An 18,814-nucleotide genomic window follows, 5' to 3' on the forward strand; every position below is an offset into this window, starting at 1 on the left:
CCATACGGTCTTGGCAATTGCAGTCGCCCCGTCAGTAGTGATGAGCTATTCATATCAAAATATACTACGGGTCTCACTGAGGTCTTAACAGACCAAAATTACCATCCCAAACTTTTATGGAAACATATTTCCCATGCAAGTGGCGGTATCAGCTCCAGGCGGTAATTTCATCTTCTTCAAGGAAAAAATCTTGTTTAACAAAGCACCTAGCACAAAGCACATGTTGGTATATAGATTATTCGTATGAATTTGAAATACATCCCTCTTGGTTTTTGAAAATTTTTGAACACATTCTAAGTTGATTTCTGAACAAACCATAAGCTGATATTTCAATGTGTGTGTATGTACATCATGTCACTGCCAGAGGAGTCCCAATCACATCAAGAAATAAATAACTTTCCCAAGGACAAGAGGGAATGGGGCTATATGAGCTGAGCCGAATTAACCCCAACACTTGAATGCCAATCGCTGTTTGTTTATGTGGTATAATGACTGTACGAATGATAAGTGTTGATCTAATTAATAGTGAAATTCAGGTTACCAGAGCGGAAATCAATTACTAACAGGAATAACAGGCAAGAAAGATTATATATTATCTTCTTGATGTAGCTAAGACAATGAAATTTTTACAGAAAATTTTTGCTGATGTACAGTCCCCAGTTAGCAGCCGCTTAAGGAGACTTAGAACGTAAAAAAAAATTTTTTTAACACTTTCGGATTTTTATCTCGTTATAAAATTTGCAATTTTCCAAATAAAAGATCTATATATCACTTATAAACACACATGTGAAGTATTTTAAAATGAAGTGTTTTTAAGAAACATGGGTTTCATGGTAATCGATTTTTGAATAAAGGGAACCATTGTGATCCACATCTGGCGTGGAAGTTACAGACAATGAAATACAGACAAACTTGTCAGTATCTAGAGAAACACCGGGAACACCCATTAGTGCTTCGAAGATCATAATAAAACTTTGTGATGCACCATTTTCTCAAAACGAAATTGATGTAAATGGTAGGTTCGGTTACATTCTGATAGATTTACACATTCTAACAAGGGTGTTAGGTGAATGTGTGTGTTTGTACGATATGTGGAGGGCCAGTTAGTTTACATGAAGACAGTGAGGTATCAAATGGACTAGCCAGGAAACTTATCATTAATTGTGCCAGCTGTAAATATACTCATTCATTTTATGGAATTCTGATAAGAGTAAAGATAATTATTTTGAAGTAAATGTCAGGTGGTTTTATGGACTGAGAGCTATTGGCAAAGGACACACTGCAGCAGAAACAATGTGTGCCGTGATGAATATGCCACACCCACCTTGTAAAATGGACAAGTATGAAGAATTTATCGGAGCTGCTGTGGAAACTGCTGCATGAGAGTCAATGAAAGGTGCCGCAAACGAATCTTTTGGAATAAATGATGGTATGACTGACATACCAGTAGCTTTTGATGGCACTTGGCAGAAGCACGGCTACAGTTCTAAGAACTGTGTTGCCACCATGACCAGTGTGGATACTGGAAAGGTAACACATTTCCAGATTTTAATCAAACATTTGTTGTAAGTGTAAATCAGGGAATGAAGAAGATCATATTTGTGAGAGATATTATGAAGGAACATGTGGAGGTATGGAGGCATCTGCAGCTATTTAAATTTTTATTCAATCTGTGAATGAAAGGGGAGTGTGTTACACTAAGTTCTTAGGTGATGGAGACTCAAAAGCATATAACAGTGTAGGAGCCGCTCAGCCTTATGGTGAAAAGATTATCACAAAACTGCAATGTGTTGGTCATGTCCAGAAGAGGATGGGAACCAGGTTGAGGAAGTTGAAACAAAGTTTGAGAGACAAGAAACTTTCTGATGGTCAAACCACAAGAGAGTGGCTGACAGACAAAATGATCGATAGAAATAATACTGAGGATTTGTAGAAAATGAAGCAAGCAGTATGGGCAACCTTCTTCCACAGACTGTCAATTGATGAAAAACCGGTACACCACATTTGCCCTCCTGGACCTGATTCATGGTGCAATTATCACAATGCCCATTCCTCAAACAGTTACTGAAGAAGTGTCTGTGTGGTCACACTCAAAATCCCAATGAGTCGTTCAGTAATCTTATATGTACTCGCTTACCAAAAAATGTTTTTGTTGGAATGAGGACACTAATGTGGGGGGGCCAGTGACGCTGTTATTGCTTTTAATGACAGCAACATCAGTAGGATGAAAGTGCTACAGCATATAGGAATTAATCCTGGAGCAAACTGCATCAGAGAGCACTGGGTGCACCCGACTGCAAATTGTTTCTCATGTCGGCACCAATGACTCTTGCCGTCTGGGTTCAGAGGTCATCCTCAGTTTGTACAGGCGGTTGGCGGAATTGGTGAAGGCGGAAAGCCTCGCTCGCGGGGTGGAATCAGAGTATTGTTCCCAGAACCGATCGCGGTCCTCTGGTTTGGAGCCGAGCGGAAGACTTAAACCAGAGGCTCAGACGATTCTGCGGAGATCTGGGGTGCAAATTTCTCGAACTCCGCTATCGGGTGGAGATATGTAGGGTCCCCCTGAATAGGTCAGGTGTGCACTACATGCCGGAAGCGGCTACAAGGGTAGTGGTGTACGTGTGGAGTGCACATGGGTTTTTTTTAGGTTAGAGAATTCCCTCCCTAGGCCCGACAAGACGCCTCCTGAGACGCGGCAAGGTAGGAGTAGGCAAAATGCAACAGGGAATAACAATATTAATGTGCTAATAGTAAACTGCAGGAGCGTCTATAGAAAGGTCCCAGAACTGCTCTCAGTAATAAACAGTCACAACGCCCATATAGTACTAGGGACAGAAAGTTGGCTGAAACCAGCCATAAACAGTAATGAAATCCTAAACTCAGATTGGAATGTATACCGCAGAGACAGGCTGGACAGTGAAGGGGAAGGCGTGTTTATAGCGATGAGAAGTGCAATAGTATTGAAGGAAATTGACGGAGATCCGAAATGCGAAATAATTTGGGTGAAGGTCATGGTTAAAGCAGGCTCAGACATGGTAATTGGATGTCTCTATAGGCCCCCTGGCTCAGCAGCTGTTGTGGCTGAGCACCTGAAGGGTAATTTGGAAAATATTTTGAGTAGATTTCCCCACCATGTTATAGTTTTGGGTGGAGATTTTAATTTGCCGGATATAGACTGGGAGACTCAAACGTTCATAACGGGTGGCAGGGACAAAGAATCCAGTGAAATGTTTTTAAGTGCTTTATCTGAAAACTACCTTGAGCAGTTAAACAGAGAACCGACTCGTGGTGATAACATATTAGACCTTCTGATGACAAACAGACCTGAACTATTTGAAACAGTTAACGCAGAACAGGGAATCAGCGATCATAAAGCGTTTACTGCATCGATGATTTCAGCCGTAAATAGAAATATTAAAAAGGGTAGGAAGATTTTTCTGTTTAGCGAAAGTGACAAAAAGCAGATTACAGATTACCTGACGGCTCAACAGAAAAGTTTTGTCTCAAGTACAGATAGTGTTGAGGATCAGTGGACAAAGTTCAAAACCATCGTACAATATGCGTTAGATGAGTATGTGCCAAGCAAGATCGTAAGAGATGGAAAAGAGCCACCATGGTACAACAACTGAGTTAGAAAACTGCTGCGGAAGCAAAGGGAACTTCACAGCAAACATAAACACAGCCAAAGCCTTGCAGACAAACAAAAATTACGCGAAGCGAAATGTAGTGTGAGGAGGGCTATGCGAGAGGCGTTCAATGAATTCGAAAGGAAAGTTCTATGTACTGACTTGGCAGAAAATCCTAAGAAATTTTGGTCTTATGCCAAAGCAGTAGGTGGATCAAAACAAAATGTCCAGACACACTGTGACCAAAATGGTACTGAAACAGAGGATGACAGACTAAAGGCCGAAATACTAAATATCTTTTTCCAAAGCTGTTTCACAGAGGAAGACTGCACTGTAGTTCCTTCTCTAGATTGTCGTACAGATGACAAAATGGTAGATATCGAAACAGACGACAGAGGGATAAAGAAACAATTAAAATCGCTCAAAAGAGGAAAGGCCGCTGGACCTGATGGGATACCAGTTCGATTTTACACAGAGTACACGAAGGAACTTGCCCCCCTTCTTGCAGCGGTGTACCGCAGATCTCTAGAAGAGCGTAGCGTTCCAAAGGATTGGAAAAGGGCACAGGTCATCCCCGTTTTCAAGAAGGGACGTCGAACAGATGTGCAGAACTATAGACCTATATCTCTAACGTCGATCAGTTGTAGAATTTTGGGACACGTATTATGTTTGAGTATTATGACTTTTCTGGAGACTAGAAATCTACTCTGTAGGAATCAGCATGGGTTTCGAAAAAGACGGTCGTGTGAAACCCAGCTCGCGCTATTCGTCCACGAGACTCAGAGGGCCATAGACACGGGTTCACAGATAGATGCCGTGTTTCTTGACTTCCGCAAGGCGTTCGATACAGTTCCCCACAGTCGTTTAATGAACAAAGTAAGAGCATATGGACTATCGTACCAATTGTTTGATTGGATTGAAGAGTTCCTAGATAACAGAACGCAGCATGTCTTTCTCAATGGAGAGAAGTCATCCGAAGTAAGAGTGATTTCAGGTGTGCCGCAGGGGAGTGTCATAGGGCCGTTGCTATTCACAATATACATAAATGACCTTGTGGATGACATCAGAAGTTCACTGAGGCTTTTTGCAGATGATGTTGTAGTGTATCGAGAGGTTGTAACTATGGAAAATTGTACTGAAATGCAGGAGGATCTGCAGCGAATTGACACATGGTGCAGGGAATGGCAATGCAATCTCAATGTAGACAAGTGTAATGTGCTGCGAATACATAGAAAAATAGATCCCTTATCATTTAGCTACAAAATAGCAGGTCAGCAACTGGAAGCAGTTAATTCCATAAATTATCTAGGAGTACGCATTAGGAGTGATTTAAAATGGAATGATCGTATAAAGTTGATCGTCTGTAAAGCAGATGCCAGACTGAGATTCATTGGAAGAATCCTAAGCAAATGCAATCCGAAAACAAAGGAAGTAGGTTACAGTACGCTTGTTCGCCCACTGCTTGAATACTGCTCAGCAGTGTGGGATCCATACCAGATAGGGTTGATTGAAGAGATAGAGAAGATCCAACGGAGAGCAGCGCGCTTCGTTACAGGATCATTTAGTAGTCGCGAAAGCATTACGGAGATGATAGATAAACTCCAGTGGAAGACTCTGCAGGAGAGACGCTCAGTAGCTCGGTACGTGCTTTTGTTAAAGTTTCGAGAACATGCCTTCACCGAAGAGTCAAGAAGTATATTGCTCCCTCCTACGTATATCTCGCGAAGAGACCATGAGGATAAAATCAGAGAGATTAGAGCCCACACAGAAGCATACCGACAATCCTTCTTTCCACGAACAATATGTGACTGGAATAGAAAGAACAGATAGAGGTACTCAGGGTACCCTCTGCCACACACCGTCAGGTGGCTTGCGGAGTATGGATGTAGATGTAGATGTAGAGAACTTGAGCGGATGGACAAGGTTTCCATTGGTAAAGTAGAGTTTGCAGCACTGTTTGCCACTATGGAGACAAGAAAGAAGAAAAGAAGAAAAAATCTTGGAAAAAGATCAAGAGGATGATATACAGTATGGCGCAGGGTGCTTCTGAGTGACTAAAAATATAAAATTAACTGTAAGTTAAATGAGTTACAGTCTTTTGAAACTTTATAAGCCGTTGCTGAAAATTTACATTTTCTGTTGCATTTTTCCCTAAATCTCATAAACCACTTCTGAGTAGAGTATTCAAATTTTCAGGGAGTAATAATGTACAAAAAAAAGTACACAAAATTTTAACTGTGTAATTAAAAAATTGTATTTCCAAAAACAGTGGCTAAAATGCAATTATTGTAGTTCAGTAGACTCAGAACATACCGTTTAATGTCCTGTAAAACTTTCATGTCAATGGCTACAGTGGTTCCTGAAATGCAGAGAAGCCAAGTCACCAAATGCAACATTGTCGGGATAGTGCGTTCCACCTCCCTTTAAGTTCTATTCTGAGAAAAATGTGGAAAAAAACGTTGTATGAATAAGTAATAATGCCTAACCAGAGAATAAATGCATGGTAACTAAACTGGTGAGTTTGGAAGGGTTAGTTAAGTTAACCAGAGAACAAGTTTTGACAATGGTAGGAATAGTTACATAATTAGTGACAACAAGATTGTTTATTACAACGAGGAAGGAGAACAACAGGGACATCACACAAATTATTTAGAAGACTATGACGATTCCAGATTTATATAAAACTTTAACACTACTACTAGTTCTCGATCTCGTGCTTGAGAAACTGGAGCACATGAATGAAATAGGAAACTATTTCCTAACCTAAAACTTTTTGCTTGTAGTAGGGCTAATAGGCATTGGTATTAGTACTTCATGAATTACATTTGTCATGGTATTTATGTAAATGACATAGATAAAAATGACCATTGCGTCAAAACAGTCTCACTTATTTGGCATATGTTACAATTGCTCCAATATTTAGAAGGCCTATTTTGGTTGATCTAGCAGACAATGACAAAATAGAAATACTAAAATTGAGAAACCACATCAGTTTTGGGGATGATTTGTATTAAAAGCTTCTGGAGTATTAGACAATGACATTTTGATTTTTTGTGTAGCAAAACGTGTTGACGAATTTTGACGAGGTAATAGATTCTTTCGCAGACAGGAAAGCATGCAAAGTAAAGCTGTAGCAAGATTAGAGAGAAATAATGCTGGGACCTAAAGATTGAAGAAATGTGTACTGTCCTGCTTGTCTCTCGTCTTTACTGGTTTTATGTTTCCTATATTTAATTTTATGTCACAGAAAAGAAAAAGTTATTAGCTAAGAGGCAATAAACAGTGCAAATTTTCTAAAGAGTTCTTATTCCCCCAGTCACAAATAATCCCAATCAGCATTAATTGACTGTTTTTTATTAGGGTGGTAGAATGTCAAACTGGCCAACAGGGGGCAGGAGAGGCACCACAGGGCAGTTTAATTTTCACTGTCCTGAATAAAGGTTTCATGACTTCCATTACAAAATATACATGTTTGAATTCCACACAGCAAAATACACTGATGTGCGATAGAAGAATGCTGTGTGAAGAGGCACAGCACTGCACTTTGGCACACTTACAACAAATAACACGGCTTACATTACTGTGAACATATATGTCTTATACGAGGGCGGTTCAGAAAGTAACCTCCGATTGGTCACAGTGCGGGTTGTGGGGGGAGTAGCGACGCCATCTGTGCGTTCACGCACTCAACAGGTCAGTCGGCATCAAGCCGTGGTCGAGTGAACGTCGTACCTGCGCTAGTTTAGTTTTTGTGGCAGTTTGAAATGTGTGCTGCAATAGAAAACCCCGCCAAATGTGAAGTGCGTGCTGTCATAAGGTTTTTTACAGCCAAAGGATATTCTGCAGCAGCTATTCATCGTGAGCTTTGTGCCGTGTACGGACCAAGAGTTATGAGAGAAGGAGTTGTCCGTGAATGGGTACGTTTATTTAAAAGTGGACGAGAAAATGTTCATGATGAAGAGAGGGTTGGTAGACCATCATTGGTGACTGACGAACTCGTTCAGACAGTTGATGCAAAAGTTCGTGAAAATCGACGTTCCTCAATGTCGGAGTTGTCTACTGGTTTTCCACAGATTTCTAAGACTCTCTTGTACGATATAGTGACAGCAAGATTGGGTTACCGTAAGTTCTGTGCACGATGGGTGCCCAAAATTCTTACCGACCACCACAAAACTCAAAGAATGGCCTCTGCATTAGACTTTCTGTCACGTTATGAGGATGAAGGAGAACCATTGTTAAACAGAATCGTGACCGGTGACGAAACCTGGATTAAGTACGTGAACCCTGAGACAAAAGAACAATCAAAGATGTGGGCACATTCAAATTCGCCTACCAAACCAAGAAAAGCCTAGCAAGATTTTTCTGCCAGAAAACTGATGGCAACGGTGTTTTGGGATGCCAAAGGGGTATTGTTGGTTGAATTCATGGAACGTGGTACGACCATTAATCAAGACGTGTACTGTGAAACAATAAAAAAGTTACGACGGCCTATACAGAACAAACGCCGTGGTATGCTGACTTCCAGTATCGTTTTTTTGCACGGTAACGCCCGTCCTCACTCTGCTCGCAGAACAACGGCCCTTCTTGAGTCCTTCAAGTGGGACGTTATCAACCATCCCCCTTACAGCCCAGACCTGGCGCCAAGTGATTATCACCTCTTCATGCATTTGAAGAAATGGCTCGGGTCACAGCGGTTTGATGACGACGAAGAGCTCAAAGATGCGGTCACAGGCTGGCTCCAGGCACAAGCGGGTGATTTTTATGCAGAAGGAATTTCAAAGCTTGTGAAGAGATACGATAAGTGCCTCAATCGCTATGGAGACTATGTAGAAAAATAGTGCAAAGATGTAGTTGTAAGATGTATATATTAAAATATTTTTATTTAACTTGGTGTATTTTTTTAAATCAACCGGAGGTTACTTTCTGAACGGCCCTCGTATATCAAACTCTTTAGAAAGATATGCGCCACAAAATGAACATATTTTTAAAAGATGGGTGGCACCTCTCTCAAGTTTTTGAACCGGTTCTTAAATATCATAGATCCAGGGCTGCTCCCATACCCAGTGTCTCCAATCACCTACCATCTCCACTCCCACTGTAGGCCACAGAAGGAGCACTACCCTTGTGGTTCAGTACCATCCAGGACTATAGCAACTGAATCACACGCTCCATCCAGGTTTTGATTACTTCTCCTTGTGGCCTGAATACCCACTACCCTTCATGCCCTCCCACAGCGGTGTTCTGCCATCCAATATATCTATGCAATATCCTTGCCCACCCCTACTCCATCCCTGCTCCCAACTCCTTACCTCACGCTCATATCCCTGCAACACACCTAGATGCAAGACCTGTTCCACACATCTTCCCATCAACTACTCCAGTCCAGTTGCAGGCATCACCTACACTATCAACTTGTGAAAGCAGTCATGTGAGCTAAAAACTAAGCTGCAACCACTATGCTGCTTTCTACATGGACATGACATCCAACAAGCTGTCTGTTGGCATGAATGGCATCAGACAAAATGCAGCCAAGAGACAGCTAGATCACCTAGTTGCTGAATATGCTGCCCAACGCAACATGCTTCACTTCACTGACTGCTCACAGCCTGTGGCATCTGCATCCTTCCTACCAAAACAAGCTCTCTTCAATTACACAGGTGGGAAGTCGTTTTGCAATATATCGTGTGTGTGTGTGTGTGTTTAATTTAGAACACCGCATTACGGCCAAAAGCTCAGATGTACAGCGGTCTTTTTGCTGTGCATGTCTGCAACAAATCTCCTCTATATGACGAGTAGCAATCTATCTTTTTCATAATATTGTTATTATTCTAGCCTGGATTTTCCACAGTTAAAATCATCACGTGAGGCTTGCACGCTTTCAATTCATCATATTCATGTCACAACCATTCATTTTTTGCTGCTCTGACCTTTAAAACATTTTTAATATAATGCTACAATTAGTTAGCTCTGTCTGGCTTCTATTACTGTTAGAAATTGAAAAACTCTTGAATAATGGCTTAGTACTAGCTGATCAGTCACATAAGATTAGAGTGTGCATGTCAAATGAGGTCTGTAAACAGTAATATGCAAGTATGTATGGATTGGTCAACTTTAATTACATTTAGGATGTCTTATTTAATATCATTGTAAAAGCAATAAAAAAATTTTGAGACACAAATGAGCATTACTGAGAAAAGCAGAATTAAAATTTTTCTCTCTGGATTGCAGAATTTAACAGTGAATAAGAATCTCAGTTTATGTAAGGTCTCCGGCCATTTTTCTAACAACTTTTATATTCTGACTGGAATGTACAGTTTTATAGCACCCACAAATCACACACATTTCTTCCACAATGGACTGGTTTTAGTTGAAGAAGGTAAGATAATGCAGGTGATTACAAAAATCAATTCTGTAATGTTCAAATACAGTAATGGTAATGTGCTTCAAGACACAGTCAAATCACTTAAATACCTAGACCTAACAATGAAAAGTGATACAAAATGGAATGAGCATATAAGGATGGCAGTAGGGAAGATGAATGGTCAGCTCCAGTTTACTGGGAGAATTTTAGGAAAGTTTAGCTCACATGTAAATGAGACCATGTGTAGAACACTAATCCCCAACAGGTTTGATTAATGGAAGGCATCAAAAGCAATTCAGAGGTGGGCTTGTAACGCCGGAAATGCATATCCTCCTATTTCCATCTGTTGTACTGTAAGTTTTTTCCTTAATTTGTTACCTGAATATATGACATTTCTGTGCCTTTATATATTGTAATTGTTTTACTATATATATATATATATATATATATATATATATATATATATATATATATATATATATATATATATATATATATATGCATTTATGTCGGTGTATAATTGGTTTGTTTCGTAAATATTATTTGTATTTTTACGCTGGGTCTTGCCTAGGGAAAACTGCTATCGAACGATTACATCGATAGGTCGTGTGAAGAATCAAAGTGTGTAGGATCTTGGGTAGTGTTAACTCTGCCGCGTGGAGCGCGGGCAGGGCAGTTGGGGTCTGGCTGGAGTAGCGAGTGGAGCAGGTGTGTGGTGTGACGCTCCCGCGAGTTGCCGCGCTTTCGGGGTTTAGCAGCATGTAATTGCGCTCGACTTGCTATGTTAGTTTCTGGCACGGTGTCGCGGACGGGAAGCATTAGCCGGCGCACATCAAGAGCCCGTTTCGTTTGGTGACCGTGTCGAGAAGAAGGCGCGCCAACATCCAGCTTCTGCAACAGCGACGGCCGACAATGAGTGACCGTCGCCACCTCCTCGATCGACGGCTTCAAACCTTCAATCAACTAACAAGGAAGACTAAAAGCACGTAAAGTTTCAGAACTGTATGGCAGACCTCAGCTTTTCAAATTGTTCCATTTGCCTCGCAAAATTACAGCAACTCAGCATGAACCTTTGTTGCTCATTGTCCCAATTGCATTACCAAGCAGGGTCCCTTCCTTTTCCAAAATGAAACCGAGTGTCGTTGAAATTCAGACGCCAGCATTAAAGTACTATCATTGCATTTCATTACTTTAGTTTCCAAGTGCAGTTAAAGCATAGCTGGCTACAATAGTTAGATTACACAAGCACAAATTAAGAGTGCGAGTTTTGTTAGCATATTTTAGCTTACCTGTAACTGCGGCTCAGCTTGGTACGTACTAAATTTTACTATTGTTAATTATTCAGAATCATTTAATTCAAGTTCAAAGTTAAATCTCTTGTTTCTAAATTGCGTAGAGTCAAGTTGCTTTTGAAATGATTGTTGAGGTAGTCCAAGACTAACCGTATTCTGCTGGATTTCGATGTGCTTCAGAAAGAAAGCTCACTATTAACTTCAGTCACTAAATTAACTTTCGATTTTCCGGTTTTATTAATTCTTTTGCTAAATTAAGTCAGAGTGTAGCGAAATTTATTACTTCTGACAAACTTTCAGTTTTCACACTACACGTGTCAACCTTCAGTTGCCACGCTTCTAGTGCTAATTATATGTGTAATAACCTTTCTTTTTCAGTTACTATAGTAATTGTCCTTAGGACAGGCGACCGTGATTTCCCCCAAATCTCAAATATCTAATTACCGCTAGTTAATTGTTGACGTAACGGCCGCACATTTACTTTCTTTATTAACTTTACCCCTTTTCAAAATTAATTTCCACCAGTTTCATTTGCATTTTTCCTTTCATTTAGATGTAACCCTTTCCTCCCTCTTTACCGACAGATTAACTTCGGTGACGATTGCTTTTCCAAAATTCCCATTAGGTACACGCGGTTTAATTTTTCACTGTCATTAAGGTCGATAAGTGAGGGAGAGGTTACAGGCTGCTAGATTTGTTAGCAGTAGGTTCAATCAAAAGGCAAATTTTACACAGGTGCTTTGGGAAACCAAATGAGAATTGCTGAAAGGAAGACAATGTTTCTCTTTTTTCCCCATGAAACACTATTGAGAAACTTTAGAGAAGCAGCATTTGAAGTTGATGGCAAAACAATTCTACTGTCACTAATGTACATTTCGTCTAAGGACCACAAAGATAACATGAGGGAAATCTGGGATCATACGGAGGTACACATTCAGTCATTTTTCCCTCCCTCTATTTGCAAGTGGAAAAGGAAAGGAAACGTCTAATAATGGTCAATGTACTTTCCTTCATGCACCACACAATGGCTAGTGGATTATGTGTGTAGATGTAGAAAAATTTTGTGGAGATTTGTATACTTCATGGAGATAGTGTAGATGTATAACATTACTAAACATGAGGCTGCAGTAGAAATGATCACAAATATCACATTCAAATAGTATTGGGCACTTAATGAGCACCACTCTCCCTATGCATTTCTAACAAACGTAGAAAGCAAAATGAGGTCAAGCAAGTGATAAAAGCTCTGCAGATGCATATGAAGGAAAATAAGAATTTCTTGTTTAATGCCAGACTCTGAACACCTTATTAATATCAAACTAAAACAGAAACTGACTACACTACTAAGTAGTAACTCAATTTATTCTTTGTTTGTTGTGATTTGGGTGAAAAATAAAGCTTACAGGTAAGCATACTATCATGAAATCAACACCCGTCTGTCTCAATTACACATTTTAATTAAAGTTCTGAACATACCAGAGGGCGGTACAGCTTGTTTGGCGAGCTTTCGCAGGGCGGCGGCAAAGGAACGGTCCTGCTGCTGAGTGGCAGGAGGCTGCGAGTGAGGCGGTGGTTGTGGGCCGGGGGCAGCAGGTGCAACAGCAGTGGGCGGGGGCGGCCCTCCAGGTCCGGGCCCCGGGCCGGGCCCTGGACCCGGTCCAGGTACCGTGTGACCACCGGGCAGCGGCACTCCAGGCCGGTGGTGCTGTTTTCCGGAATGTGGCGCAGCGCCACCCACTGACGGAGACCCTAACAAGTGGCCGCTGCCTACAGGACCCGCTGCTTTCGTGACTGCAGGCAGACCTAGACAAAAGAAGGGTATTTCACAAACTATGCCCATTTTAAACTAGGTTTATTTACATATTGTAATGTAGTTCACAAGTTTATTATACTGGTTTGTTGCAACATGAATGCATTGGTCACGCAAACAGCACGTACATTATTGTGTTCAACAGTAAGTGCTTTATATTAACACACATCTTTTGGTGCATCAGCAGATCTTCACTGATGAGCCCTCAATATTGAAACATAATGCTAGCACCATCTTGCACGATGTCACCAAGTTGGCCACTAACGACCACAGCAATCTACCCACTACAGAAAAAATTCTACCTCAGATCTCGATCACAAATAATATTGCGGGAGCCAACTGAACCTATCAATACCAGTTATCAGATTTGGCCCTTACGTCATGATGAAGCGACATGTGGCATCATATGAATGCAAAAAAATGCTGACGGCATTTATTTTGCTTCTATACTGTACTCTGCAATACATGTTGTGATGACAGACTGACTTGTAGTGAAGGCTGTAGTCTACATAAGCTGGAATCGACACTTTTTCGAGTTGGTGAAAGCAACAAATGTGAAAATGAAATCTTACTTGTGATGACACACTTACCTCTAGCTTGGCCTGAAGTCAGAACAAATGTGATGCTGTGAGAATAAACTTAACTCTTGAACTGGTACATATTTTATGCAGATGGATTTATATGAGCTATTTATGTCCACTGTTTTAATGTCGTCGTGGGTGAAAGTCGATGGGTGGTAGAGGTGTTCAACATTCCCACAGGCAGTGTGCTTTTCATAACAGAATGTAGGTTATAATATGTGCAACAGTTTAGAAAGAAGTCTTGCCAGAACTGGGAGCTTTAATTGGTTGCAGAGTGAACAAACAGAGTAAGAATCATAGCAAAAAATGATCACTTAAAAACACTATTCATTTAGTGAGATGCACCCATTTTGAGTTTCTCAATAACTTCTTTGCAAGAAAACACACAACTTTGCATTTGATCCTACAAGTAGCAAAAGGTCTCCCTTCAATAGGGCATTGTAGAATTGTATTAACTGAACATAATGGCTGGCCCAAGAATACCACTGTGTCATGATATGACATACATCAGTTTGCTTCCACAACTTTTCACATAGCAATCACATTCTTCTCAGCGTCCGATGGAGTAAGTTTACCTGACCATGTCGCATCCTTGATGCCGAGACCTCGAAAGTCTACGAACCGGCTGAATTCGGAAGTGTAGTATGAATGGTCTACTTGATAAAATGTGCACTTACACTGTCCACTGCTTCTTTGTTGCTTGGTGTTGCCAGTAACGGTTCGTGTAATGAATTAGGGGAAGTGAACATGATAAATGATAAAATGGATGTGCGTAGCCAATCACATCGCTCATTTGTAATATGTTTTGTGTAAAAAAAATATGAAGATGGTATTTTGTTTCTGCAATTTAAGCTGAGTTATTAGGTCCCATCTTAACCACCACTGTGGAAATCATACTATATTACAGAAAAGTAGAAAAATCTTAAGAGAAAAGTTATAGTAAACATTTTTGCTGCTCATGTCACTTGAAGCACTTGGAAGTTTTGCCCATCTCAACCGAACAACCTAGGAAATTGTGGCATTCTGGCAAAAACAGCCAATATTTGTGATAACCAAGATTATTATAAGACTGAGTGACTATCAGTGGCTACGGTATGTTTCACACGACTGGCTATAATCAACAATAACAAATTACAAACACCAACCCAGAACAGAAGAGCCACAGATACAGCAAACACACTTTAGTCACTTCCTTTGTGTAGTGCAGAAATTTACTCTAAGTCCTGATCTGTTTACAGCTCTCAAGATAAATCAGACTGCAAAACTGCTTGTTAATCATGCATTTTTCACTGTTGTGTGTCTTTGTGCCATTCAGCAGTTATGGCATTACTCATAAGTGAAAGTTGAGCTACTGCCTAAGAGGCACATGTTGACAGTACTCGAGGCCAATTTAAGGCTCAAGAGAGAATGGTGGCTGCTTGGGGTGCTAAGTGGCGCCCACGTGCAAAATTTGCACACAGGGTGTATCATAATTAGTAACAAAAATGAACATGGGTGAAAGTATACAATAGTAGAAGAAAAAGTGTTCCAGTAAATAAGGAATGAACTGTTTAAGAGATAACTGTGAATGTCTCTTTATGAGATACCACTAATTTCGATATGAAGTATTATCCTTGTCTGTACATATGTATTTGAAACAAGCTTTTTGATCAAATCCCCATCTAACTGGGGTTCGAATTCCACCAAAGACCTGCCTTCACAAGAAATGTAATTTTAGCTGAGCACATTAAATGTTACAATATGTGTACTGGATGTTGTATTTCTCATTTGAATCACACGCAAATGTTAGTTTTCCTTTTCAGTTGTTGTCTAAAAACCTTGACCACATTTATTAATTTTCAATTACTTTCATGGCACATTTTCCAACATTTAACTACTTACTGGACAGTTTTCTTCAAATGAGACATACAAACACATCTAATGCGCACTTTCTGTTATGCACATCAACATAAAATCCGTTCAAGTTCTCTGATGCAGTATTCTCCAGGATTAATTCCTATATGCTGTAGCATTTTCATCCTACTGATGTTGCCATCATTAAAAGCAATAACAGCGTCACTGGCCCCCCCACATTAGTGTCCTCATTCCAACAAAAACATTTTTTGGTAAGCGAGTACATATAAGATTACTGAACGACTCATTGGGATTTTGAGTGTGACCACACAGACACTTCTTCAGTAATTCAGGATTTGCAGGTCTCTGTAAATAGGTTTTATGACATCCATGACTGCTGCTGGATTGAATGTTTATGACTGTATGAACTGTTTGATGAATGGGCATTGTGATAATTGCACCATGAATCAGGTCCAGGAGGGCAAATGTGGTGTACCGGTTTTTCATCAATTGACAGTCTGTGGAAGAAGGTTGCCCATACTACTTGCTTCATTTTCTACAAATCCTTAGTATTATTTCTATCAATCAGTTTGTCTGTCAGCCTCTCTCTTGTGGTTTTATCATCAGAAAGTTTCTTGTCTCTCAAACTTTGTTTCAACTTCCTCAACCTGGTTCCCATCCTCTTCTGGACATGACCAACACATTGCAGTTTTGTGATAATCTTTTCACCATAAGGCTGAGCGGCTCCTACACTGTTATATGCTTTTGAGTCTCCATCACCTAAGAACTTAGTGTAACACACTCCCCTTTCATTCACAGATTGAATAAAAATTTAAATAGCTGCAGATGCCTCCATACCTCCACATGTTCCTTCATAATGTCTCTCACAAATATGCCCTTCTTCATTCCCTGATTTACACTTATAACAAATGTTTGATTACAATCTGGAAATGTGTTACCTTTCCAGTATCCACACTGGTCATGGTGGCAACACAGTTCTTAGAACTGTAGCCGTGCTTCTGCCAAGTGCCATCAAAAGCTACTGGTATGTCAGTCATACCATCATTTATTCCAAAAGATTCGTTTGCAGCACATTTCATTGACTCTCATGCAGCAGTTTCCACAGCAGCTCCGATAAATTCTTCATACTTGTCCATTTTACAAGGTGGGTGTGGCATATTCATCACGGCACACATTGTTTCTGCTGCAGTGTGTCCTTTGCCAATAGCTCTCAGTCCATAAAACCACCTGACATTTACTTCAAAATAATTATCTTTACACTTATCAGAATTCCATAAAATGAATGAGTATATTTACAGCTGGCACAATTAATGATAAGTTTCCTGGCTAGTCCATTTGATACCTCACTGTCTTCATGTAAACTAACTGGCCCTCCACATATCGTACAAACACACACATTCACCTAACACCCTTGTTAGAATGTGTAAATCTATCAGAATGTAACCGAACCTACCATTTACATCAATTTCGTTTTGAGAAAATGGTGCATCACGAAGTTTTATTATAATCTTCGAAGCACTAATGGGTGTTCCCGGTGTTTCTCTAGATACTGACAAGTTTGCCTGTATTTCATTGTCTGTAACTTCACACGCCACATGTGGATCACAATGGTTCCCTTTATTCAAAAATCGATTACCATGAAACCCAAGTTTCTTAAAAACACTTCGTTTTAAAATATTTCACATGTGAGTTTATAAGTGATATATAGATCTTTTATTCGGAAAATTGCAAATTTTATAACGAGATAAAAATCCGAAAATGTTAAAAAAAAATCCGTTCTAACTCCCCTTAAAGAGTGGCTAAACCACCCAAAGCTTTGGACGGCTGGGACGTAAGCCAAACTATCAGCGAAAGGAAACTAATACCATCTGTATTTTCCGTAATAAATTTCAAATTATATTTTTCAAAGTGATGGCATGTTTCATACTGCTGAGCACATTACGATGCCGGCTGGCAACAAAATGGCCGAGCATACCTTTTCCGCAGGCGAAGTGAAATGCAGGAGCAGATCTAAGCTGTGGCACGGCAAGGGTTATGACGCCCCCAACCCCTCTCCTAAAAGAAAACATTATAGTAAAGCGTTTGTAGTTTTTACATATTGCCGTTTCCAAATTTCTCAGCTAACTTCCGGATAATGAGGGAGGAAAAAAAAAACAAGAATTTCGAAAATGGCAAGGGTTTCAACAAAATTGCGAACTATGTTTATTGCAGGTTACTTTTCATTTTCCTGACACAGTGAATGGGCTTAGACCTGTCCGCTTGCAGAGAAAATTTCGGCCCATGTAATTTTCGGACGCGTATTATTCAGATGTGTATTTTTCTTAACTGCAATTTCTTGTAAGTTGTCTTAGAGCGATACACTTTCCACTGCAAGCAAATTATTATTAGATTATTATTTTTGTATTATTATTACAACTGGAGCCATTTGTGGTGCTTCAGAAGTGATTGTGATGGTTAGTTGGATTTGAGGAGGCAGAGAGATTGTTATGTATCTTTTCCAACACACACACACACACACACACACACACACACACACACACAGCAGACACAGACCTCCCGAACTAAATCTCGATAGAATTTCTGTAGGATTATTTGTTGGCACGGCATCTCTTAACAGACGAACAGCTACCACAGCGATGGCTCACATAAATGAGGCTTGTTTCGTTGGTGTATGATTTCCGAGATGTAAAAAAAAGCATAGTCAGGGCAAAATTAAGTTGCTGAAACGCCTCTCTGGTTTATTTTTAAAATCTTTTTTCGGCTTCTACTTGCCGTCGCTTTAAATGCATATCCGAGTCCTCACCTGATATTCCATCTATTTCGAAATCTGACGGGTGATAGACAAGAAAGTAATTCTATATGAAGAAGGCACATATCTTGCTTGCTACATTAGGTGGCGAGTGTTACTGCCAGCTTTAAATTAATCGCCTGAAAGTGACGAAATAATTTTGTTAAGCTTCACGCTTAAGAATGAGGGAAGCCTGCACACGCGCACACGTACGCGGCCAGGTGCAGCCCGTGCCGGAATCAGAGCAGGTGTCGCGGGCGCTTTTACCGGTAGAGCCGCAGCGCACAGTAGCGGCCGCAGCCGCGGTCGCGTGCAGACGGCAGGCTTCCGGTCACGTGACGCAGGAAGTGACGCCATCTGTGGGCACACGCGCACCAGCTGTCGGAAGACCTCCCCCCAGCTACCCTCAAACCCCGCACCCGATTATTCATGTCTGCATCCCCCACACGCCTCCGGCTTCGACAGCCAACGCTGCACACAGCAATCAGGCCTGCGGTCTGCT

The 18,814-nt window shown here is 40.6% G+C and overlaps 1 protein-coding gene across 1 annotated transcript in view; it reads right to left on the minus strand.

Annotated features, from left to right (window-relative positions):
• The window catches only part of LOC126195387 (protein piccolo), a 645,505-nt gene that overhangs the window by 80,783 nt on the left and 545,908 nt on the right, over nucleotides 1-18,814 (minus strand). The window contains exon 9 of the mRNA XM_049933978.1: nucleotides 12,756-13,082. Within this exon, the coding sequence (XP_049789935.1) occupies nucleotides 12,756-13,082 (327 nt within the window). The remainder of the gene's footprint in view (nucleotides 1-12,755; nucleotides 13,083-18,814) is intronic.

Source organism: Schistocerca nitens, chromosome 7 (assembly GCF_023898315.1).
Source record: "Schistocerca nitens isolate TAMUIC-IGC-003100 chromosome 7, iqSchNite1.1, whole genome shotgun sequence".
NCBI classification, from domain to species: Eukaryota; Metazoa; Arthropoda; class Insecta; order Orthoptera; family Acrididae; genus Schistocerca; species Schistocerca nitens.